This window comes from Calcarisporiella thermophila, assembly GCF_041956535.1.
Source record: "Calcarisporiella thermophila strain CBS 279.70 unplaced genomic scaffold VTP21scaffold_9, whole genome shotgun sequence".
Taxonomy (NCBI): Eukaryota; Fungi; Calcarisporiellomycota; class Calcarisporiellomycetes; order Calcarisporiellales; family Calcarisporiellaceae; genus Calcarisporiella; species Calcarisporiella thermophila.
Window position 1 is genome coordinate 45,709 of NW_027192199.1, and position 23,911 is coordinate 69,619.

Below are 23,911 nucleotides of genomic sequence, written 5' to 3' on the forward strand. Positions count from 1 at the left end.
TGTGTAGCCACTGCGATTGAGTTAGGAAAAAGAGGGAGGATAAATGTGGAGGAAAGGCTGCCGCAAGTCCCTGCCTGCACGCAACATCGCTAGGTCAAGGATATTTATGTTCAGATACACTGAAATGAACGCTAGTTTTATTCTACTTACTCAGCAATCGATCCAATTTCTTTATATAATCTTTTTACGCTCACTCGGCTGATGGGTAATGCTAACAATATAGCCATCGCAACCCCTGGCAATTTGAAGAAGCAGAGTGCAAAGACTCTTGCGGAAAAACTAATTACATTTGAGTAAACACCTTTCTGATTAAGCCGATCAATAGCATAATCCAATGTCGCAGTTAACATTGCACGATATTGTAGCAGGAGATGATGAGAATAGTGTGACGTATGCCAAAGCGGCTCCTGAGGAGGCAAAAGCCCAGAGCATATATCGCATGTAGCATCATTATGGCGGTCTGATAAAAGTACAATTAAACAACTCAGTATTGGGCGAATTAAATGGCAGTGCATTTACCAAATTCTTCAAATTCCCTCCTAAAAACGATAATAAATAGGTTAATTAAAGGGGGAATGTCACTTTGAGTATAAAGTGGTTGATATTTACCGAGATATTATAGCAAGTATGGTCTCAAAAAAATACGAACGTTCTGTGTAAGCAGCTTGAGGAACATTCTTTAGTAAAATATCCCACCATCCTATAAGGAGTGCGCGACCTTCTTGGATATCTTTGGACCCGCAGTCTTCTAAGTATATAATAATCTATTAAAATCTCTTAAAAAAAATTGAATATCAAAACTTCTAACCAGGCATGTTTTTTTTCAACCAAGGTATCACATGCGTTTTTAGTATGTCTAGTTTCTGTCCTTTGGTCTGGAATCTACAATGAATTCAATCCTCCAGATTAGATATAAACCTTACATATACTTAATTTACAAGGTCACTGCTACTTACCGCGTCAAAGCACGTTCCAAGGCTCCATAATCGCCTTCGTTATCAACATTCCCACCCCATCCTTTACCAAATCTTTTTAACCTTTCCCCCGCAAGAAATTTTCGTGACTTAGTAGCCTCTGGTGAGAGCACATCAGTAAGAAATGTTTGCAAAGAAGTGCATTTGGTGAATGGACGAGAGTTAAGTGTAATTGGGGGTGAGTGAGTATGGAGCGCATAATCAGAAATGCTAGTGGTTTCCATTCACAGGGTTTGTATAAGCGAGCTGCGTTGCGGATTATTAGCTTAAAAGATTTAAGTATAGGAAAAGGCAGTCGAAAAGAAAGTTGTATTTTAGACTGAGAAAAGTAAGTATGAAACAAGAAAAAGAGCTAAGTAATCGTAAAGAGAATTACTTAGATTAGAGCATTTCTTTGTAAAAAAAAGGCAAGACAGGAAAAATGTAAGATAATGTTCAAGGGGTAGATAGGATTTGTCAAACGTGGTTTGCAAGTGGAGTGGGCGAAAATGTCGAGAATAAGAGATCAATTCCAACAAAAGCAATATTAATATTTGCCCATTTATCGAAAAATGCGGCTTGATTCTGGAATGATTTTAATACCCATATCGAGAATATGATTCAAGCGATTTAAAGAATATTGCAAGCATTAAGAGGTGGAATTGAGGTAAATATACACTTCATTACATAGGATAATAAATAAACAATCCAGCTATTATCCATATTTGTGGATTTCATGTCTAGATCAAATTAGATGTACTATATTGTTGAAGCTTTAAAGAACAAATAAGCGAGCATAGTATGCCTCAACCAGAGATTTTTTTCGCCTATCACTTGAGATTTGACGACAGGTAATTTTGGGCTTCTCAAAATTTCGACAGTAAAAATTTGAAATATTTATAGTCGCGAATACGTTGAAAGAGACATATCAAAGAATTTATAACAGAGCTGCAAAAAATCATATTTCATTAATAACAATGCGCAAATGGTTTTATTTCTTGCTTGGAATAATCTACATAATTTCTGACCGGTTTCCTGCATTATATCTACGGATAACCTCTACTATTTTACGATAAAACCAGTTTCGAATCGAAGATTGAGTGATCGTAATGAACACGCTTCGCTCCCGCCCAAAACCCGCAAGGAGCTTAATGCGAATCCCCGTATCCTCCGTAGACACCTCATCGATCTCCGCAAAGGATTTTTGCCACTCAACCACCAGACGTCGTGTGATAATAAGAAGAATTCGCTTATCTGTTAGCATTGCTATCTTTTCATCTGAATAAACTGAACAGTGAGCAATATAATCTTCATTCGCGTATTGACCATTCTCAATTTCTTTAAGCCACATCAAACCTAATGCCTCTCGTTGAGAATATGGCTAGAGCATAAAGTAAAAAATCAAAGAAGTTCCAGATAAATTCCGTTTATCCATAGAATGTTTATAAAACATACTCTTAAAACTCCATCGTGCCCAATATGACGAGGCAATCGCATTCTATCAATGTCATTCACATCAAATACTGTGGTAGTATTGCGTATACCTTCAGACACCCCACTTGCTAAATCAAACACCCCCACAATGGGTTTTGTCACAGCGCCCACCAAGCCCCTGCCAACTCCTTTTATCAACCCTCCAAATCCCTCTGATTCAGCTCCTTCTAGAGGTTTTTGAACAATGCCTGCAAATCCACTTGATACACTGCTCATAAATCGATTTGCACCTTCAGTCACACCGTAAATTGCGTGGCGTGGTTTATTTCTGACCAGGGATAATCGACGACGCTCCTGATAATCCTTGTCAAGAGTAGCGGCAGAGAGTCCTAATGTGCAAATAATATTTTAAATCGTTTTTTCTTATTTAAGGCGTAATATAACCATACCTTTTCCAACACTTCCAGTAAATTTCGACAAACTATCGCTGACACCATATATAGTTTTCTTAAAAAAGCTTGCTGTCCCTTTTGCAATGCCTATACCCAAATCCTGCGGTCGATCTGACATGATAAATCCTTGATACGGTTCATAGAATATTGCTGCTACACCACTGCTGATATTATTAAATAACCCAATAGGATTGCCTAAGAAATCCGCGGAGCCAACGACCTTGTAAAGCTGGATCAATACGTCTTGGCTATAGTGTCGAGTAATTCGGTCTGTTAACTCCGGGGCCGTTACACGCACATTCTCTAGAATAAGTGCGTTGAGGCGAACCGGAGCATAATTGATATTTCCAATTGCCATAGTAAGTACATTAAGTAAAAATTTAATTGGGTTATGGGAGCCAGATCTAATAGAATTAATAAATAGCACAGCATCGAATTAAAATCATCTATATGCTTGTCGTATAAATTCATGATTTATTTACCTATCCTCCTCGCCATTGGTTCTGTTTGTACGCATGAATGAAAGATTAAGCTTAATAGGCTGGATATGAAGCATCTCAAAGTAAAGTTGCGAGGTATTTTCAATTGCAGTAGGCTCAGGGATTCGCGATATTTCGAGCCACATTCTATTAAGAATATAATTTTCACACATTAGAATTGAAGTTTAAAGGGGGGTTTGATTAGAGTTGAATTATGACTTACTGATCTCCTGGATCATTCCAGCCAGGCAAATCAAATTTAGTAAAATCAAGCAAAGCAAATAAAAAGTCCTCATCGATTTCGAATGTAAGCTCTTGGAGTAGTATAGTGCAATATTTCAAAAAGAGTACACCATGTGCTAATATTAAAAAAGAAGAATTAATATTATTATTTTCTATTGTAGTATGTGTTTAATTACATTCATCCTTGACCCTCATGACAACAGCATGCAATGTCGGGTGCTGCTCTACTTCTTGCGAAGATTGCGAAAGCAATGATGGGTAGAGAACAATAGGATAGAGTCCACCATAAAGTTGATTATCAACCTATATTCGTCCCAAAAAAAAGGGCGGAAATTAACTAATTGTAGCTACTTGTTGTATTACAATTGTTCAATTAAAATATTATTTTTCTTACCTGCAACCAACGCGCCTTTACCTCCACTGATTGATACATTGTTGAATCACTATACTTGATTTCAAGGTCGCTGATAGAAGCGTAAAGCAATTCTTGCACGTGCTTGTTTACAATCGAAAAACCGACACCAGTAAAATGGATTTTTACGTTCAAATTTACAACGGAATTGACATTCACCTAAAAAATAATACGATTATTTTAATGTTCCTACAGAGTTTCTATTAGGAGCATACCACTTCAAATTGTTCGCGAGACGAGGTGTCCCTACTGCTTAGCGAATATAAAGATCCATGTGCCTTAGGTCGATATAAAGAAGATTGGGGTGAATAGTTAGAAAGTCGCAGAACCTGAGTGGGACCATCCGCTGCAACGTCGATTGAGAGGATACGAGTATTCTATTTTAAAAAAACGTAGTTTAAACAACAGACATAATTTTGTGAGAGTACTAGTGAGTATACCGAGCAGCGAAAAGGAGGAAGTGCTCCTATCTCTTGAAAGTTAACAGTACGTTCCCGTCCATCAACGTTCAATAATAGATTTTTGCTTTTAGAAGCAGGGTAGTCCCAAGAATAGACAGTTTTTCCACCAGGTCTAAGAGTGAACCTGTGCAATTTGTCGCTAGGTATTGTTGAATCCTAATGCAAATTAGAGGTTAATTTACGACGGCCTTAGGTTTTGATTTATGTTTAAAGAAACATAACATACATGTTGATAAAAGGTTACTTCTATATCAGAATTATTTTCGATGCGATAAGGCCATCTCCCTCGTTCCCAGTTAAAAACAATAAACACCGTAGCACCTTCTAGGAGTATGTCACATCTTATTAATTCATACTTTGCATGCTCATTTCGTCTCATTTTTATGTGTATTTTTCCTAGCTCCTGAATAGGAAAAGGCGCAGACCATTGATCGTTTGACCCATCAAACTGCAATTCAAGTTGGATCCTATCGGTATTTTGTCTGTTCAGAAGGAATGGCATATGTTCGTGGCTTTTGATCAGTGTCTTAGATGTGGAACCTAATTCTCGAAATTGTAAACCTTCCCTAAGATTATTCTTTAGGATGAACCGTGGAGATATAGTGACAACTCGAGTGAGCTTATACTAATACAAATTTACGAATATTCGAAACCTTATTGTACACCGAATAATTGCTATAAAGAAAGTTTACCTTTCCGATGCCATCTATGACACTGACTCCCAAGTGTGCTTCCTTTGAAGAGGGCACCAGAATCGATTGCTCTATATCGGTACCAACTGCTTCAAAACTCAAAGGCTGGCAAGAAAGTGTACGTCAATATTAAAAACTGTTTTAATGAAATATGATTGCAGATATAAGTACTTGACTCCATTCAGATTCGCCAACACGAATTAAAACCCGGTTTCTTCGATCTTTTTTTGGGTATGAGAATAATAGGGGAGGATACTTGGTTTCAAAATCAATAGAAAATTAGTATATAAACTTATAAGAATAATAAAAAACTACATTAGCTTACATTTCCATCGCCGCTTTTCTCCGATGTTATATATCCGGAACTTCTAGACTGAAGAAACGATTTTATTTTGAAAGTTATGTCAAGTCCAGTTTTATTAAACAACACATAAGGGCTGTAGATGCTTATTCGGCGAGACCCTCCTGAATCTGGGATTTCGCTAAAAAAGAAATAATGTAAATAAAGACTCGTACATTTGATTTTATATAACTTACTGATATTGAATGCCGAGATTTAGCTTGAAACCATTTGGCCCCTCCATTGTAAGAATATCATCCAAATTTAGATCATCTGAAGGAGAGATGCTTATAATTGCAAAATCACTTTGCAAATAATCTAAGGTAGAAAGCTAATAAATCACACATCAAATTTGAAAGTAAATCAGCACTAGCTCACCTGTACCAATTACTTTGACACTTAATAATATTAAGTGATTCAATTCCACTACATGTAGTGGACTAATTCGGCCTTGGGTTAGATCACTGTTGAAATCATGCTTTGTTGTTTTATCAATAACGCGCATATTGATATCATAAGGAAGAAGATTTTCGATTTCTATAGGAGCACTCAGACAGATAGCCATGAATGGATAGCGACTAATCATGATAAGAAAATACGTTTTTCTAAGGTATCAAGATTATGCAACTAAATATGAAATACCTAGAAAGGCGATTTGAACTGTCGTATTTTCCAAATACTTGAAAGCAAAAAGGAGCATCTTCTCTTTTAGTGCCAGGGCATGATATAATTTTCACTGCTCCTTTGGTCGTAAAATCTCGCCAGAAGAGAAGCTGTGTACACCAATCGTATCCAAAAGATGCTAATTATAAAGATTATTGGATGAGAGTTGTAAATTTTATAGGATATATTCTATTTACCAGACGGACGGATACGAATTCGCCCTGAATATGCCGTTTCAATTGGTACAGGATAGTCTTTTCCGGGTGCAATATGATACACTTGTGACATTGTATTACTTGCCTCATCAGCTATCATCATATCTACTGTTAGATTGGTATTGTTTCGAACTACCAAAGTCGAGCGGAAAGTGACGAGCTTTATTCGCTTCTTTATGCGTATCTCACACATAATACGATGTGAGATACCGTGGAGTTGAGGACGCAGGGTAAAATGTTGCTCTCCTTCGCAATCAAGGGGAATGTCCTTGAGAGATTCCCAGTTAAAACCTTTAACTTGTACGCAAAGTGTGTTTTTTCGAACTGCGATAGTCTAGAAATAATTTGGAAAGCGGGGTTAAAGAAAAATATTTGTAGATGAATGGACTAAAATACCTCTCTACGAGATCTCCAATCGTCAAATTCCCATTGCATGTCGTCCCCATCTTTCAACTCATGAGAATTAGCTGCAGTCTCGATTTCCTTCTCACTCGGCGCTTTCCACACAACAATAGGATATCCAGTTCGATTGCGGATTAAATACGGAGCCAACGTGGTACGGGCAATCCTGCCCCTTGCCTATTTTACAATGATAATACTAAATAAAAAGGCTGCAATAAATCACATCACTAGTTTGACTCACATCTCTCTTCTGCTTGAGCTGCGCGGAATGCCTCAAAGCGGTTTCAACCATCGTATGTGATATATTCACCTCCATGCGTTTCTTCGAAGAAATTTCAACATTAAAGTGGCTACAACTTAGTGGTCTTGATACCTAATTGAAAAGTTTAAGGTAATTGGGCCTAAAGCAACAAAATATCATGATACACACTCGTAGAGAAACATTCCAGGGCTCCAGTAGAGGCTCCCAGTGCGAGTTTTTGACATTAAAAAAGTTTATGTGAGATTGCAATGAAACATTGCAGAGTAACTATGAAAATGATTTAATAAATTGGAGGTAAGTTGATAGAAACAGGAACTCTGACATGGATATTTACGCTATTTGACCAGTCTGACATCTCTACTGTAAACGGGTTGACGACAGCATCCACCATCGGAATATTGTGTATATCCCCAATTAATACAAGGCGAAATCCCTCAAATTTCGCTTTCATCTGTTAAATAATTATATTGAGAATTAAATAAGAAACATGTAAGCTAATTAAAAATATAAATACCATCTCCCGTGTCATCGCCACGTAAGGAACATTGTTATCGATTCTAGCGCTTTCAGGCAATTCTAGCTGTGGTTGAGGTTTTTGCGCACTCTCTGTATCTGCAATCAAGGATCCTCGACTCTCTCGACCCCCAGCCGTTGTACTAAGCTCAGTGGCTTTATTTATAATGTCCGTAATCAACATTATGTCACGAAATGAGAGTCTCAATAGCAATGGTTGTATATCCGCAGAAATCGTGGTTATTTGTGCATGTGAAACTCTGTTTTCTGCTGACATAGACACATCGAAGTTTTCGATAAGACTTATCGAGGATTCTGCGCGCGAATCCATACGGCATAAAAACATTCCAATACGGACAGCAGCCAGCGCCATGATGCTCTGCTGTGAAAGCACTATCTGGTGTGCAGAAAGAACAAATGCGTCTGAAGATAGGTCTGATGGATTATCAAGGAGGATAATTTCCGGATCAACAATGTTAATGCGATAGTGAAAAGCGGCCATTTGCGGTTTCTGATAAGGAGCTCGGGCTGCGTCAGTTGTTGCCAGTGCCTGACTATGCCGCCTAGCAAGCTGTGCATCCCTGCTTTCGTCCTGGCTCTTAGAACTCTGAACAAATGGAGCCATTAGATAATTACGTAGAGCGAATAAGTATTCAAGCGAGAATAATATTCGAGGGCTATCCACAGTCACAAGTAAAATAATATCAGGTTGAGGTGGGGATGCCATCGAAAAGCTTGCCATAAATTGAGGTCCGCCATGCTGAACCGCGGGAATAATCTCTCGAAACTTATTTTCAGGCTGAGCACGGGTATCAAAAACAGTTAAAGAAGCGATCTGAATCTCTGATGCGAGTGAAGAGTCAGACAGCATTTTCAGCTTAAGATCTGTCTTGAAAAGAGATAAACGACAAAGGCCTCGCTTGGATAAAGTTTGGTCCCTGTCGGATTGAACATTACTGAAGAGCTCCAATGTTATATTGGGGGCATTAAAAACCAAATCTATTTTTGTCCACACTCCCTCATCCAATAAATGCTGTGGTGTGCGAAAATCAGGTAATTCTGCAACTTGGGAATTTTCATCAAGACTTTTAGATAGTCGCTGAGATTCCCCTTGATCCGCAACAACAAACGTGCTTGACACAGAGTTTCCAAGTTCGATCAAGAAAATATACTGTTCCTCAGTTAGACCCATGCGAATCTCCGAAAGTTTGCCATTTATCTAAAATAAGATCAATATGATAAACCATATATAGCATAAGTAACTGCAGTATTCTAACCTCTATATCTGGTCGATTAGATCCATTAACATGCTCTCCATATACTATATCGAAATTAACGTCAACGTCTTCGATGATGTTAAGAATCTGCTTATATGGGACGCTGTGTTCGCTCTCTACATTAGCATCATCACTAAATTCGGATGTTAAGCGGATATGATTCAATCCGATTGTGATATGATCCAGAGTTCTTGTTTCATCCTTGTTCGATTTAATGCTTTCATTAAGTACGCGTAATTCGCCCAAGTTTGCAATAACTACATTTGCCCCTGGAATATATTTCACTTCTTTTGTAAAAAATATAGTAGGAGCTCGCCATGTTATATCGAAATGTATCCTGCTTAGATCAGTCTTTTGAAGCTGTTTCGCAGATTGAGTGGCACGCTCCCGTGCTGCGTCATATACTGACTTCATTGCAACGAATTGATTCATAAATTGGAATATGCGACGCAAAGGATACTCTGAGAACAACATATGTGCTGCACCAGCACGAAGATAAACGCTGCTGTCAAAGTCGTTGCTAGTCCCAGCTCCGCTTTCGAATGTTTCGTATCGGAAATCAGCAAGCTCTTCGTCTTCAAATGAAAGCAGCGGAGGAGATACGTCATCGGTGTCATCTTCGATGGTGAAGGCACCAATCTTAGCTCTCACTTTTAACACTTTAGTCATGGATACAAAAAGCGAAACCTGTGACAATGCGGCGGTAGCAAGGCGATCGCCATTGTCGTTTAAAATGATGCTGATACTAGTGAGATGTGCATCTATCTTTATCATCCCGCTATCCTCTTTGCTTGAGTTTATCTGGGCAGGCATTATTACGACACTGTCTTTAGTTGATTCCTCACCATTTCTATTGCCACCACCGGGAAGAGAAGGAATAAAAGTGCTCAGTAAGAAATCGTTCAATGTCAAAATACTGCTGCGTGTGAATATTAGACTAAGCGTTGACATCGAAATGTTTAAGGTTTGGCTATATCCTGCATAGTCGGGTGAATCAGAACTTGATTGTACATATGATACTTCTACTAAAGCTTTTCCGTCATCAGCCGAGTTTTCCTCAACTGGCTGTGAGGTAACAAGATAGCCAAATTCGATGCCATGCTCCATCCGATCAGTGATGGCCAAATCCTTAAGTGTGACCTGTAAGGACATGTCAAAAGGGCGTTGAATGAAACCAATACTAAGACGATCAAGAACGATATCTATGAGCGGATTTTCTTCCCCAGATTCAATACTCTGCCGAAGTGAAGCAGAGAATTTGGTAATAGTGAAGGAAAATTCAAATAATTTCTGGCTGGACTGAACTCCAGGATGCTAAAATGTATATTATTTGTGTGAATATTAAGCATACTTATATTATACCGTTTTACTTACCATAATAGACGATTGTTTCCTTTGTTCTCTCGCTTTTGAAGTTGAAGCTTGACTATATTCTTCATCTTCTTCTGATCCACTTTCCAGTTCCAATAATGCACCTTTATCTTTAGCCAGCCCCAACTTGTCGGCCATTCTCAGTTTTAGATCTTCGTCAATCGCTGAACCCGGGGATTGAGCTGAACTCATTCCAACGGGGGTTTCAGGTGAGTCCTCGGATAATGTCTTCGATATTATCACGTCAATTAGCTTCATAATTTCACGATATTTTCGATCTGATAAGTTTGCTTGAAATATTGGGAGATGTCCTGAAACTCGGAATCGAGTGAGATTTGGAGCTTGCGGGAGTATAGACATCGCGACGAGAAATGACATGTTAACCCTTTCGATAACACTGTCACTGTCTACGATTAAGCTTGCAGTTTCATGTATGTACTCCTCAATAGACCTTCCAATTATGAACTAAAACCCTACATTAATAACTGATTTAAAAACATCGTTTTATAAAAGTAAATGCTTTACCTGCATTGAAGAGAGCTTCACGTTAAATTTGTCGTACATCAAAGACTCTAAATGCGCGAAATCTTCTTCACTCAGTGCCTGGCCATGTTTTTTTTGCATATCTTCAATATTTCTCTTAGCGACAAGGTCGCTTTTGATGTCAATGTGACCTATATTTAACACTGCAACTAGCCCACTTTCGTCTGTAGGATCTTCGGGTATAATTATAATAGGAGCATCCATATCTACTCGAAGATCGAGAGTACGGTGTTGTAAAAGTGCATATTCGAGGCCAGAGCGCGTCTGTTGCCTAATATCTTGAAGTCTGTCTCCTGCAACTTCCTAAAATGATTATGTATATGTTAGAAAATCAGTTTACATGGACCAAAACGATCACAAAAGTATACAAGTAGAGCATTAATGGTTTCCATATCGGAAGTTGGACGTATAAAGAAATGTTTTATTGCTCGGATCGTATCAGCATTGTATATCATCTCCATGTGTCTCATTCTCACAGATAGAACATTGTCAGCATGGTGATCAAGCGGATTTGATTCGAACATAATTGAAAAAAAGGCATCTTCTAAGCTATCGTCATGAGAGCAGACGTGCTCAGTTTCCGAGGTCCTAGCCACTGGTTCCTTAACCCGTATTAGCTTCGGATAAACAGAGTTGGAAGTCACCCCATCGTAAAGACTCAGATCGCCAAGAGCTATTTTTGCCAGTAAACTACCCTGGCGTTGCAAAACGTCCGCAGAAAGATTATCAAATACAAGAGAAAGAAGATCAATGTTTTGTGAATGCGGATAACGCCTCAAAACGAAAGAACCCGTCTTAAGCTTGGTCTTTAATGCAAATAGAATGACCTAAAAAAAAAAAAGAGTTATCTTGGATAGAAATGAAAGATGAAGAAAACAACTCACATCATCTGATAGGGTCATTGCGTTAGAAGCTGCCTCTTTCTCATCATACTCAATTGCATCGCATAATTCCTTCATTTGATCCTCGGTTAATAGATTTTCACTCTCCTGAGACTATATAAATTAATGGGCAAAAAAAAAATTAGTATTCCTCAAATTTTACATTGCACATAGAACAACCTCTGAAGTCGATTGGCTCCCACCAAAAATCCATCCAAACCAACTCTGTGAACGTTTTTGTTCCCTCTCTCGTGTTTTTGCTAAATTGTTGAAAAAAAAAATGAAATGTCTTATCACGGAAAATACAAAAATACAATAAATACCCAATCTAGCTTGCTCCTTTTTAAGACGAGGCTTGGCGAGCGAACGAAAGAAGCGAATATCTTCATAGCTCCATTTACGTTCAATTTGATCAAGTTGCTCGATTTCCTTTGAAATAAATATAAATATGATGAAAATACATCAAAATATTACAACTCTAAAAATCGAGTATACCTCTGGCGTGATCCTCCCTAATTTCAAATTAATATACAATTCTAGATACATTTTGCGGTCATCTCTCCTCTCTTTTAAATAATTCCAAGTCCACTTCCGATTGCGCTCGTGAATTTCAGAAAGAATGCAATTGCCTACACATGAAATGTTCAGGTGTCCAGATTCACAAACAAAAAAAGACAATCGAGGATTCCAACCTGCAAACTGCAACCAAGCCTTAGGATCTGCTTTAGGGGTAGAACTAGGTCTAAATTTCAGAAACTATTGGATTCCATGAAAATAGAACTCTTGTATTATTTATACTCATTCGATCAACATAATTATCAGTTTTACCGCTGACTGCCTCACATATCGATGAAACAAAGATGCAAGCATCAGAGCGTCTCGGTACTGGTCATCATCCAGTATAAACCCAAGCTCCTCAAATAAAAGCGTGCCTTCTGTTTTCGGCATATTAGAATCAAACCGTTTATTCAATTTTAACTAAGAGGCAATGCAATGTATTAGGTTAAATTCGATAATAAAAATAATAAAAACCCATACTTTTCCAATCCCAGAAACAGGTTTTAAGACGTATTGGTGTTCCTCGGGAACTTCATCGGACATAGCTATCTGTCTCAGTGGTAACCTCATATATGTAAATATATCCATTTTGCAATAAATTTATGAATTATTTACCAATTGGACAAATTCTTGAAGTGCCTCTCTTAGTGGAAGATTTGCAATAGATCGTGAATCTGTATTCCAATATACAGCAAGCGAACCGAGTGTGACAAGCTACACATATATATATTTATGTAAGTTCGAATAAATTACGATATAGTGAAGTTCAATAAAAACCTTGTGGATTGTGTTACTAGGCTCTTCAATATACATTGGCCTCCAATCCTCATCTGTTGACACGGCTGAGAGTTCGGAAAGTGTTATACCAACAGAAAAGGGGTGCTAAACAAAACACAAACGAATTAGATATAATCGAATTAATTGCCAAAAAAAAATTAACTACACACCCCTGGCGTGCTTAGATTATCTTCATATCGAATATGGATATTCATAATGGAAATTTGAAGGTTATCAATGATTTTTGTGACGAGTTGATTAACGAATGAGGCGTTCGCATGGTCTTCCTCTGGTCAATGCATTTGTATGTTCACATAATATATTAGTAAAAAATTACTTGGCTATAAAAAAATTATGAGCTAACTCACCCTGTGATTTTGCGGGTTCTTTGCCTAATAATTCCCAATTTTCTAGCCTTTCTTGCTTTAATTTTTGTGCACGCTGATCCCCTTCTTCTGCATCAAACTAATAAAGATTATGAAATTCGAGTTTTAGCATTAGTAAGTTATTCGTCAATTAAAAATAAATAAGCAATATTACCTTCGATCCCGCTCTTGGAATAGCCAGCAAGTATATATCTTTTATTGTGATTCTAACGGGTTTACTCCTTAGATTTGACCACGGAATGCTCATGACTAGCTCTCCCAAAAATCCTGTGTAGAAAAATACAAAAGAATAACTATTCATTTAAGTGTCAGAGTCTAAGTACTTTTTATATACAACATAAGTACCCTCTGCCACGTCAACAGGCATATTAAACTTATCAAGCGCTTCTTTTTTAAGCTGAAGATTCCGTAATACCACCTCCCCTATATAAATGCAGTTAATCAATAATTAATAATCCCAAGGTAGAAACTGATATTATTCTTAATGTCTTCACCTGTCCATATCGCGATATTCAATTGATTCACATTGAGATTTGTTACATATGCACCGAGAAATCGGTTAAGAACATTTGCAACTAGTGATTCCAGCATCCTCTCTGTGATATGATTTATACAAAGATGATCTCGCTCTTCTTAGCCAAAGTTCTCCCTGGTTAAAAAAGGTGAAGAAACGCCGCGAAAACCTTACAATTTAATTATGGAAAGCAGTCACATTAAATTTGTTACTTCCATCAAAAGGTAAATGTATTGAAAAATTGCACTAAGTTGAAAATAAATATATGACATTGTCGATTGAAAATCGACGAGACTATAGTCTTTTTTTACATATATATGATATAACTGAGAAGAAGGAATAGTTCATGATGTATTGGTGATAATTATAGTGAAATGATATCATAACTTGACGAAAGTGATTTTTCTGATGCTGGGCTTGATGGTGTAGATTCCAGTTGCTCAATATTTCTGTACATAAGTACATAATAATGCTTAGCTATATCTGATTTATGTAAATGTAGATCTTTATATACCTTTCGTACTGTATATTAGCTTGATTCATCTTTTCAGCCTCATCGCTCACTCTCCGCATCCATCGATCTATTAGCTCTTTGTTTTCCTTGTCTACTTCTCTCAGCCTTTCTTCATTTTTGGTTAATTCCAATTGCAATGCAGCAATCTCGTCTTGCAATATCTAGTTTCTTATTGTTAGAGAGAGTGGATAATATAAAGTATTAACTAATATACCTGTATTAAGCGATTCTTTTCTCTAATAAGCTCGATCTGCTGGTCATATTTTTTTTTTAGCGTATTCACTTGTTCTGTGGTGGTAGCAATTCTTTGTAGCGATGAATGTAAATAATCACTGATAATTTTCGGATTTGAAAAAGCACTTACTTAATCTGATCATCACTGTGTAGCTTTTCTAATCGCCGTAAATTTTCATTCATCTCAACTAGTCTCTGAGCATTCTGTCCCTGAGTGCGATATAATTCCGAACGTTCTTCTTTGAGACTACTAATTTGAGATTCGAGATCCAATAATCGCTGCGGAGATATTGTTACACTAGGAGGATGAGAAAATAGCAGAGTAAAAATAAGCATCTTTAAGAGTAAGGTATACAGAATTTGAATTAAAAAAAATATTTCTTACCTCCTCTCTTGAAAATTTAACTTATTGATGGCTAGTTTATCTTTTTCTCGTTGTAAAATCTCCAATGTATCTAATAGTTTGATATTACTTGTAATAAGAGATATTGAGCGCTGAGAAAGCTTGTTGTCTGAATAGAGATGATTTAAATCAGTGATATTGAGGAGGGGGGGGAGGCAATAAATGAAACTTACAATCGTCAATCAACACTATCATACACTTTTCTCGTGTATCTCTATTGCGCAATAACCGAAGAATATTATAGTCTTCCTGGCATAACTCAATATCCGACATTTTCCTGTTCAAAGCTGCTATTCGCACTACTTAGAGAGAATTTAGACATTAAAGATGTTCTTTACACAAGATTAATGAAATTTTATTCAAGCCCAGAAATCTGGAGAACAAGTGGTGTGACTGACCTGCGTGACTAGATAATTTTTAGGACATCACAAAATTAATGTCATAATATTAAGATTCATGCGATTATCATGACAATATTCTAATGAACACTCAATATTGTGTTAATCCTCTTCAACTCAATGAATACTCTTTTTTCGTTACCCAGTATTGATTAAATTTTGTATATAACTGTGGTAATTAGAATATCTCATTAATTAATATTTGATCTTTCAATTAATTGTCTATCGCATCGATGAGACTCTAGTTACACCCCATCCCAGAGTAATGCTAGAAATAAAGACAAAAAGAACATTTTTTAACCAGACAAATATGCAGTTCATCTTTAAATCATAAAGAAGTTGTTGCAAGATTATTATATTTTTTTATGACTCTTATCTTAATCTTTTAAACCAACTATTGGCTCAAATAAACTTGATTGCTCAGTTTTGGAAGAAAACTCCACAACCACAGCTATCTAGTACTAGGGCTACAGCCTATTATATTATTAAAACTCTGAAATATGTTAATCATTAAGGAGAAAATAAGCCAGAGCGAAACATTTAGTAAATCTATAAAATAAAACATAAGCGGTGCTTATTAGTTTATTTAAAGGTGATTTAAATAGGAGCTTTTTATTTTTATTTTCTTCACTTGACCATGGCGGAGATGAATACTATGATGTTTGTTATACCAAAGTATGATTTAAATATGATATTCAGCTGTTTATCGGATAACTAAATTTCCACTATTGAAACTTAACGAGTTGAAATTTCAGACGCCGAATATTTCTCCCGAATACCCACTTAAATTATCTTTATTACCTGTTAGACTGTTTTATCTCGTTAGAATCCGACTAAATCTCTTCATTCTTTTTCTCTGGTTTCTCCTTTGCCGTACTGAATTACTTTCTTTGTTGATACTCCACTTTCCTTTTTCTAACAATATTTCTTTCGGAATCTTCATGGGTTAAACAAGATATTGCGCGCTTAATGCTATCAATTGATAATCTCTTCTTACCTTCAACTTTGACATTAATACAAAATGCCGGCATCAAATCGTAAATTAGGCCCTGAGACTGAGTATATTATGTTGAAGGAAATTGGCGATGGATCTTTTGGTAGCGTACTCCAAGCTCAAAATAGAATCACGGGGGACATGGTAGTATACCTTCTAGAATATATGCGCTATTTGTCCATTTATAGCTTTCTGTTATAGGTGGCTATCAAGAAGATGAAAAAGAAATTTACATCGTGGTATGAGTGCACTCATCTAAGAGAATACAAGGTATAATACAAAATTATTTATACTTGATGCATTTTCTTCTGACATCTTTTGTGACCACTGCTGTTCAGGCCTTAATGCGACTCAAGGGCCATCCCAACATAATTCAACTCTTTGATGCATACTATAATGCCTCGACGAAGGAATTATCACTGGTGATGGAGTATATGGAGGGTAATCTATATCAGTTGATTAATGAACGTAAAGATAAAAAGAACGGATTGCTGTTGAGCGAGATTCAGCAGATAATGTAAATGCTAAATTTTAAATTTATTTTATATGCACACTAAATTTTCAGTTTTTTTTTAGAGGACAAGTCCTTTCAGGACTGGCACATATGCATAACAAGGGCATCTTCCATCGAGACCTTAAACCCGAAAATCTCCTTGTTGCTTGCGCCCCTCCCACCATTGAGTCTAGCAGCAAACAACTCGTAGTGAAAATTGCTGATTTTGGCCTCGCTAGAGATACTCGCAATCGTCTGCCCTATACAGAATATGTTAGCACTCGGTGGTAATTGCATCCATTATCACGTATATTATATCCTTTTTTTTAAGCGAAGCCTTCTAGGTATCGAGCGCCTGAAGTTTTACTTCGATCTCCGTTTTACACACCAGCAATTGATATGTGGGCGGTTGGTACAATCTTAGCCGAGCTTTTAACTTTGCAACCACTCTTCCCGGGACACTCTGAAGCTGATCAACTCTGGGTCATCTGTCAGACGTTAGGCAACCCAGAAGAATACCGTGATGCTCTTGGGAGACAAATTGGCGGTGGAGAATGGAAAGAGGGGATCAAACTGGCGAGAAACACGGGATTTTCATTTCCTCAAGTAATATAATTTCTATACATTACAAAATAACTTATTGACACAAACTTTTTTATTAGACTAAACCTAAAGATCTCCGCTTGATACTTCCGCATGCACCGAATGATCTGATAACTGTACTCGAGCGCCTCCTTAAATACGATCCAAAACTAAGACCTAATGCTGAAAATGTGCTACGTTATCAGTTTTTTACCAATTCTAATATCTGCACAGAATTAAATAATACCCGCTGGTCTACTGCTCGGCATTCACTTCACCGGCTCGCGATTGACACCTCTCTTTTAAAATCAGAAGTAAACGCAAGCTTTGGTCGCTCACGCTCTCGATCCCATTCTTCTACGTCCCAAGGAGCACGACGTCCTTCACTTAGATCACTCAAGGGTGTGTGGGATTTTGACTTGCCGGCAATACCTGTATCTCCTTTTTCATTCAATCCACTTTTTACGCAAGAAGAGAATTTTGAGCCCGAAGAACTGCCGCAGAAGGATATGGATTCAATATCTCGAAAACGAGGGTCAATTCATGACTTGACTTCAACAGTGACAATATCGCATTCCACCTACGAGAAATCACATAACATAGGAGAATATAGAATGCAGGATTCGACTTTGTCGCGGCGCAGTTTGTCGCGGTCATGGCATGGCGAATTCCCAATTCTTGCAACACGTATCCGAGAACAAACAGATATAACTAATAATGACAGCACAGAAGAAAGAAACAAATCGAATACCAGTAATTTGTTAATTTCCTCCGATGGAGTTAGCTCTGTTCTTGCAGAAATTGACCGTGCTTTCCATAACCACAATTTTGACGTTTTCTTTCCCGCGCATTCTCCTCGCTCACTTCTATTCGACGAGGTTAATTGCGTTGTTTCGGACGAGACGAATAGTAGTAGTATTGCTGGAAAAAATAGAGTGGACTGTCCACAACCCCGGGATTCAGGCTGGGATGAAGAAGGTAGAGAGCACGATAAACACCAAAAAGAAATGCGCGACGATTACATTGTACTTGAAGGCTCATCCTGTGAAGAGAATAATTCCAGAACTCACACCGAAAAGTCAAATTACTGCTCTAAACAAGATAAACTAGCGGAAGCGATAAACTTGGAACATGAAGTATTCACGAGAACCACAGATAGAATCGAGCAGGATGTTGAAAGGAAAGTGAATTCGATTCAATCTTGGTGTGATGGACAGCTTGCAGTATTTTTCAATACGCCAAAGCAACATGAACTTTCAATTACTGGAGAGTCGACCCCTGCTCCCCCGTCACCTACTACTAAGCCATCAGTATCGTTGGCGCTTTCTCCTTTATCTATATCTCATTCTATGGCTGAAAAATCACCACTGCTTCCATCCCTTCCCACTTCGTCAAAACTAGTGCGAGAATTCCAACTCGTTTCACCCTCTACCAAGAAGCTCAGTATTTTGGGTTCAAGCAATTGGTTCAACAGGGTAGGTAAGAGACGAATGGGTATTGGTAGTAAGGCTAGTGAAGAGAAAAGTGCTCCTTAATCGTGCTTAACGGGGGTTGATCCTGTTTATATTTTCACCCGCTTCTTTGAATCCATCTTTTTCTTCTTTCATATAATTTGTTTTTTATTTTATTTCAGATTTTTATATGCTCCTAATTACTTTATTTGATGCCCTGCTCCTCAATACTCTCACTAGTTCCTATTTCAGCTTTCAATTGCATCCTAATGTCTATTTGTATATATAAATTTCTTGTTAACCTTGCTTGAATTTTCTACTATTTTTATCTATTCTTTATTGAACTTGATAAATAAACCAGGCAATGTCAATCCTACGGAATGCCATTTGCTAGATGAGGGTTGTTCCTATTTCTTTTGTCTTTACAGAAATAAAGTGGCAAAACGACAGCAAGTAGCAGTATTTTAACAATGAAACGATTAAATATTCATCGGAACAGAAAATCCTGACTAATATAGACATAAACGCGCCATTTAGATTTATAATGTTAAATATGGAAGGAAAATTTCTTGTAAGCTCAATTCTTATTATCAAGACATATGGTTCCCAAATTCTTGAGACAATGATTATCCTGAATGATTCGCTATTCTAGACTAAGTTTCAAATTAAGAATAGCCAGAGGTCTGCTAGTGAGCGAAAATAATCGGTTCCAGACAATTTTTACAAAGCAACTCTCTGGAATTGCCTGAACCCTTCTCAGTCAACGGCAGTGCCAATGTCGAAGCACTATATGCGCCTCAGTAATATATTACGAGATTCTATTTTAAAACTGCGATAGAAAGTAATTAAAACTTCCCGACTAAGGAATTAAACAGAGCGAGGAATATAGGTTTGCCAAAGAGACAAGATGGAGTATAAATACGGTGTGTTGGGCGTTATTCCAAAGAGTGAATTTTTTTTTTCATATAATATTGATAATATAATACTCGTAATACAGAAATTTTGCAATGGACGCTAACGACAATCGCATTCCCGGTGAGGTGGACGTGAAAACGGGAAATCCGTTTAAATCACATCAAAACATGCACTCTTCAACTTTACGACACAAAATGGGAAATCCGGCGCCCATGGGGCTATTTGGCTATGCAGTGACAAGCCTTGTGGTATCGCTATACAACGCTAGAGCGGGTGTTTCAGCAACAACCCCTCAAAATCTTGCTTCGGGAATGTGCTTATTCTCTGCTGGCTTTATTCAAATATTAGCGGGCATATTCGAGCTGATTGCTGGAAACACTTTCGGGGCCACTGCTTTTTGTTCGTACGGTGCATTTTGGCTTTCTTTAGGACTTAATCTTCTCCCTTCTTCCGGAATTGCTCAGGCTTACACAAGCGTTTCAGAATACGAAAGGCTTCAGGCGAGCGCAATCTTCTCACTCGCCTGGGCAATTTTTACATTCCTCATTTTTATTGCCTCGCATCGTACAAATGGCGGCGTGGTTGCTATGTTTTTCTTCATGTTTTTGGCCTACCTTCTTAATGCCATTGCTGATTTTACCCAAACTGGTGGTGCCAGAGTTGCTGGGGGTATAGTAGGCATTTTGTCTTCAGCATCCGCGTTCTGGAGTGCGATGGCGGAATTGCTTGCATCTGAGCGAACAAGCATTGTACAGTTGCCATTATTTTCTTTAAAAGCAAACGAGGAAGTTTAATAACAACATTAGTGCATTGCAGTTGACATATATTTCGATTACATATTTTGATAATATAATACTTTAAACCCTATTAGTTAGTTATAATCGCATTTGAATGTGAGGGAAAAGAGAAACAATCTAGCTTTACTAATGAGAATTCGAAACAGTTAAGTTATTTTAAAACCCCTAGGAAAACTTTTCCACACATAATTGTTTATTCAATGCGCCATTCAACACCTAAAAATATATATTTCTGCTCTAAAAATGGAAATGATGGTTGTAGTACATTCAAATGCGCCTCTCCTAACCGTCAGACTCTTGAAACACCACAATTCAAATTTCATACCCCGGTGTTATGTGATTGGGAGTTTGCTACTGATTTTTCGGCATTGACATACCTTTACGAAAAATTAAAAAAATATGCCCAGACTTTAGAGGCACTCGGTTGTTTGATAGTTTTTGATAGTTGTTTGATAGCTGTTCTTGTTTGCTAGCTATTCTTCAGACATTAACCTCTCATTCGATATTAATCTATACTTAGCCCACAATTTGACAACAGTTTCTAGGTAGTGGAAAATGTGTTGCTTAACAATAGTAGAGTATATGATATTTTATTCAATTGAGTTATGATGACTACATGATTGTACGTCGGTGTATACACATATCATGTCGGGGATCTAAAATGTTAAGAATTTAAAATCGTGCATTGTGAGAATAATAATATGCACTCTCGAAAATATATCGCGAAACAACTGATATATTCAACCTTCTATCCTTATATCCTAAGTCCTTACTGATTTCAACAAGAAATTACCTCCTAATAAAATGATTCCTTGAAGTGTTTCGTTGCTTGTTTACTAATATAGACTTAGCCTTGGTAAATGATGAGGGCGGAGAAGTTAAACTGTCTTTTGTCTCCGAACTAGCCATATAGGTAGAATAAAGCCAGGGAACCAACAAAACTACTCAAGTTAGTAAAAGGCCGTATCTCAAGGAAACCAAAGCTAACTCATGTGATACCGCAAGAGTAATCCGACACCGATAGATGACTGCCACTTTTTAAAGTGAGGGTCTGATAATATCACAAATTGTTAGTCATGCAGTCAAGCAGCTACACAGGTTGCGTAAGAAAATCAAACATATAAATTCGGATACAGCACGCAAATTTTTTGTAACTTCTTCTAGCACACCTCCATCAGCTTTTCTAAATAGTGACTCTTGTTTACCCTCTTTTTATTCACACCCACCGTTTCTCCGGCTGCTATTGATCACATAAATGGATAGCGACGAAAAATCCCAACAAGCCATCTATGACCTCCTGCTTCAGGTAAAGGATATAACTATACAGAACCACAATGCAAAGCCTGCTGAGCAAAAATTTTTGCCCAAGATAGGACCGTCATACGGGTCGAGAGCTAACACAGCGGGATAAAGAGCTCCTTGAGCTCGAAGTGCGCATCAACCATCATATTGATAAGCGATTGTTAGAAAATCCAACTCGCATTCCAAAGGCCATCTATTTCATTATCCCTAATGAGTTTGGAGAACGTTTCTGCATGACCGGCATAAAAATCTTGCTTGCCCTGTATTTCCCTCGCATAAGTGGCATCTCTAACGAGCATACTAAGACACTGGTTCATGCGTTCACGATGATTTCGTACTTTTTCCCTATTGTCGGGGCCGCTCTCTCTGACTCCTTTTTGGGCAAGTACCGCACAATTTCCAGTCTCTCCATCGTTTACTGGATCGGTACTCTACTACTCGCCATCTTTTCAATCAATGGGGTTCTGGGTCAATACGGTTCGATTCCTATCGCTGGACCCTATGTTGCTTTGATGCTCATGGCTATTGGTACTGGCGGAATTAAACCCTGCGTGTCGACACACGGGGGTGATCAATATCTTCCTCACCAGAAGGACGGAATCGACTGGTTTTACACTATGTTCTATACCTCTATTAACATCGGAGGGCTTCTTTCTCAAAATATCACTCCTCATCTCGTCAACAAAGTTACATGCTTCGGGGAGCGGTGTTATTTTGCTGCCTTCTTTCTTCCCTCGGTAGTGTTTGGTATTGTGACTTTTGTGTTCATCTTTGGCGCTAGATATTATCGTGTTGTGCCTCCGGTGGGTGAATTCCTTCCCTACAAAGCTCTGAAAGCAGCCATTATTGCTGGGAAACGCTGGTTAGCGGCTTCATCTGAAGAACGCAAGAGAAAACATGGGTTCCTCGATTTCGCAGAAGACGTCGTTGGTGCTCCATTTGTAGAGGAAACGCGCCAGCTTGGCCGTATTATATATATGATCCTGCCGACAATATTCTTCTGGATGATTTATGATCAGAACACAACTGAATGGCAGTGTAAGTGGTGAGCTAATTCCATGCCGTGTCTTCTAACTCTAATTCTATGAGCATGTCTATCACGCCTACAGACCAATACCAAATGATGAATAATAGGATGGGCTCCTATGACGTCTCGCCTGAGTCTTTTCAAGTGATCAACTCTCTACTCATTATTGTTATGGTGCCCGCTCTTGGACTGCTTTATCCACGACTAGAACGACTTTTGAAAATACGCTTCACCACCCTTCGCCGCATATCTGCCGGGTTTTTCCTTGTGTGCTTGAGTTTCATAATTTCCGGCTGTTTGCAACTTGGTGTTGAGGCCCGCTACAATCCAGTTCTGGCTGCGGATGGAAAGACTGTACTCTCATGTGAAGAGTGTGTGCATTGTCTTTGGCAAGTACCACAGTGGTTTATCTTGTCTCTTGCAGAAGCTCTCGCTTCACCCACTGGCCTTTTGTTCTGTTATGAAGAATCTGGCAGCGCACTTAGAGCTCAATCCTCTTCTATGTGGCTACTTATGATTTCGCTTGGCAATGTCGTCATTGTAGCTTTAAGTGCTTCTGTCGAAGAAAATGGAAAGATTGTTGGACCGTCGAAGTATTTCTTTTACGCGGGAATCGGATTGGGTGAGTGTTTGGTGTACTCTCATTGTATCTACTGCCGAACTAAATTAATCCTTTTCTTTCGTTAATTAGCTGCATGGCTATGGTTTTCTATCCAGGCTTACTTTTACAAATATAAGGCGGATTCTGACGCAGAGCGTATTGAAGAAAACAGACACAACCTCGAAGATAAATCCAAGGAATAATCTGTTATGTTTCTGGTCCAAAATCGTTTTTCGATAGCTTGACTTATAATTAAGGATTGAAATCAAGATTTTATTTAGTATTTTCTCCTCTTCATGAAAAATCCTGTATTAAAATTAGAAAATTATTGTAGATTTAATATTATTCTAATATTCTAAAGCTTATAATTCT

General features: G+C 37.9%; 5 protein-coding genes across 5 annotated transcripts; 3 read left to right on the top strand and 2 right to left on the bottom strand.

The window, feature by feature from the left end:
- Window positions 1-1,965: 1,965 nt before the first annotated feature.
- VTP21DRAFT_11379 (uncharacterized protein) lies at window positions 1,966-13,905 on the bottom strand (the record flags this gene model as incomplete). Its single annotated transcript, XM_069390816.1, has 40 exons — window positions 1,966-2,334; window positions 2,409-2,776; window positions 2,837-3,243; window positions 3,322-3,465; window positions 3,542-3,677; window positions 3,738-3,864; window positions 3,956-4,132; window positions 4,189-4,350; window positions 4,414-4,590; window positions 4,661-5,059; window positions 5,127-5,231; window positions 5,298-5,381; window positions 5,452-5,608; window positions 5,664-5,784; window positions 5,845-6,044; window positions 6,109-6,268; window positions 6,327-6,678; window positions 6,741-6,923; window positions 6,988-7,119; window positions 7,177-7,275; window positions 7,343-7,459; window positions 7,523-8,740; window positions 8,799-10,112; window positions 10,173-10,634; window positions 10,695-11,015; window positions 11,081-11,539; window positions 11,597-11,707; window positions 11,774-11,853; window positions 11,917-12,022; window positions 12,089-12,222; window positions 12,286-12,349; window positions 12,422-12,571; window positions 12,632-12,700; window positions 12,767-12,865; window positions 12,929-13,033; window positions 13,099-13,217; window positions 13,297-13,393; window positions 13,469-13,581; window positions 13,660-13,737; window positions 13,809-13,905. 40 exons carry the CDS (start codon window positions 13,903-13,905, stop codon window positions 1,966-1,968), a joined length of 9,372 nt encoding a protein of 3,123 aa, XP_069252010.1.
- A 287-nt stretch (window positions 13,906-14,192) lies between these two features.
- On the bottom strand, window positions 14,193-15,252 carry VTP21DRAFT_11380 (uncharacterized protein; the record flags this gene model as incomplete). Its single annotated transcript, XM_069390818.1, has 6 exons — window positions 14,193-14,277; window positions 14,343-14,503; window positions 14,557-14,647; window positions 14,707-14,874; window positions 14,962-15,088; window positions 15,153-15,252. The coding sequence occupies 6 exons, from the start codon at window positions 15,250-15,252 to the stop codon at window positions 14,193-14,195; spliced, it is 732 nt and encodes a 243-aa protein (XP_069252011.1).
- Window positions 15,253-16,398: 1,146 nt separating this feature from the next.
- Window positions 16,399-18,981, top strand: VTP21DRAFT_11381 (uncharacterized protein; the record flags this gene model as incomplete). Its single annotated transcript, XM_069390819.1, has 6 exons — window positions 16,399-16,515; window positions 16,573-16,641; window positions 16,710-16,888; window positions 16,948-17,151; window positions 17,209-17,470; window positions 17,527-18,981. 6 exons carry the CDS (start codon window positions 16,399-16,401, stop codon window positions 18,979-18,981), a joined length of 2,286 nt encoding a protein of 761 aa, XP_069252012.1.
- Window positions 18,982-19,904: 923 nt separating this feature from the next.
- Window positions 19,905-20,606, top strand: VTP21DRAFT_11382 (uncharacterized protein; the record flags this gene model as incomplete). Its single annotated transcript, XM_069390820.1, has 1 exon — window positions 19,905-20,606. One exon carries the CDS (start codon window positions 19,905-19,907, stop codon window positions 20,604-20,606), a length of 702 nt encoding a protein of 233 aa, XP_069252013.1.
- A 1,258-nt stretch (window positions 20,607-21,864) lies between these two features.
- Window positions 21,865-23,742, top strand: VTP21DRAFT_11383 (uncharacterized protein; the record flags this gene model as incomplete). The annotated part of the gene is made up of 4 exons (XM_069390821.1): window positions 21,865-21,915; window positions 21,983-22,949; window positions 23,021-23,560; window positions 23,630-23,742. The coding sequence occupies 4 exons, from the start codon at window positions 21,865-21,867 to the stop codon at window positions 23,740-23,742; spliced, it is 1,671 nt and encodes a 556-aa protein (XP_069252014.1).
- Window positions 23,743-23,911: the final 169 nt, after the last annotated feature.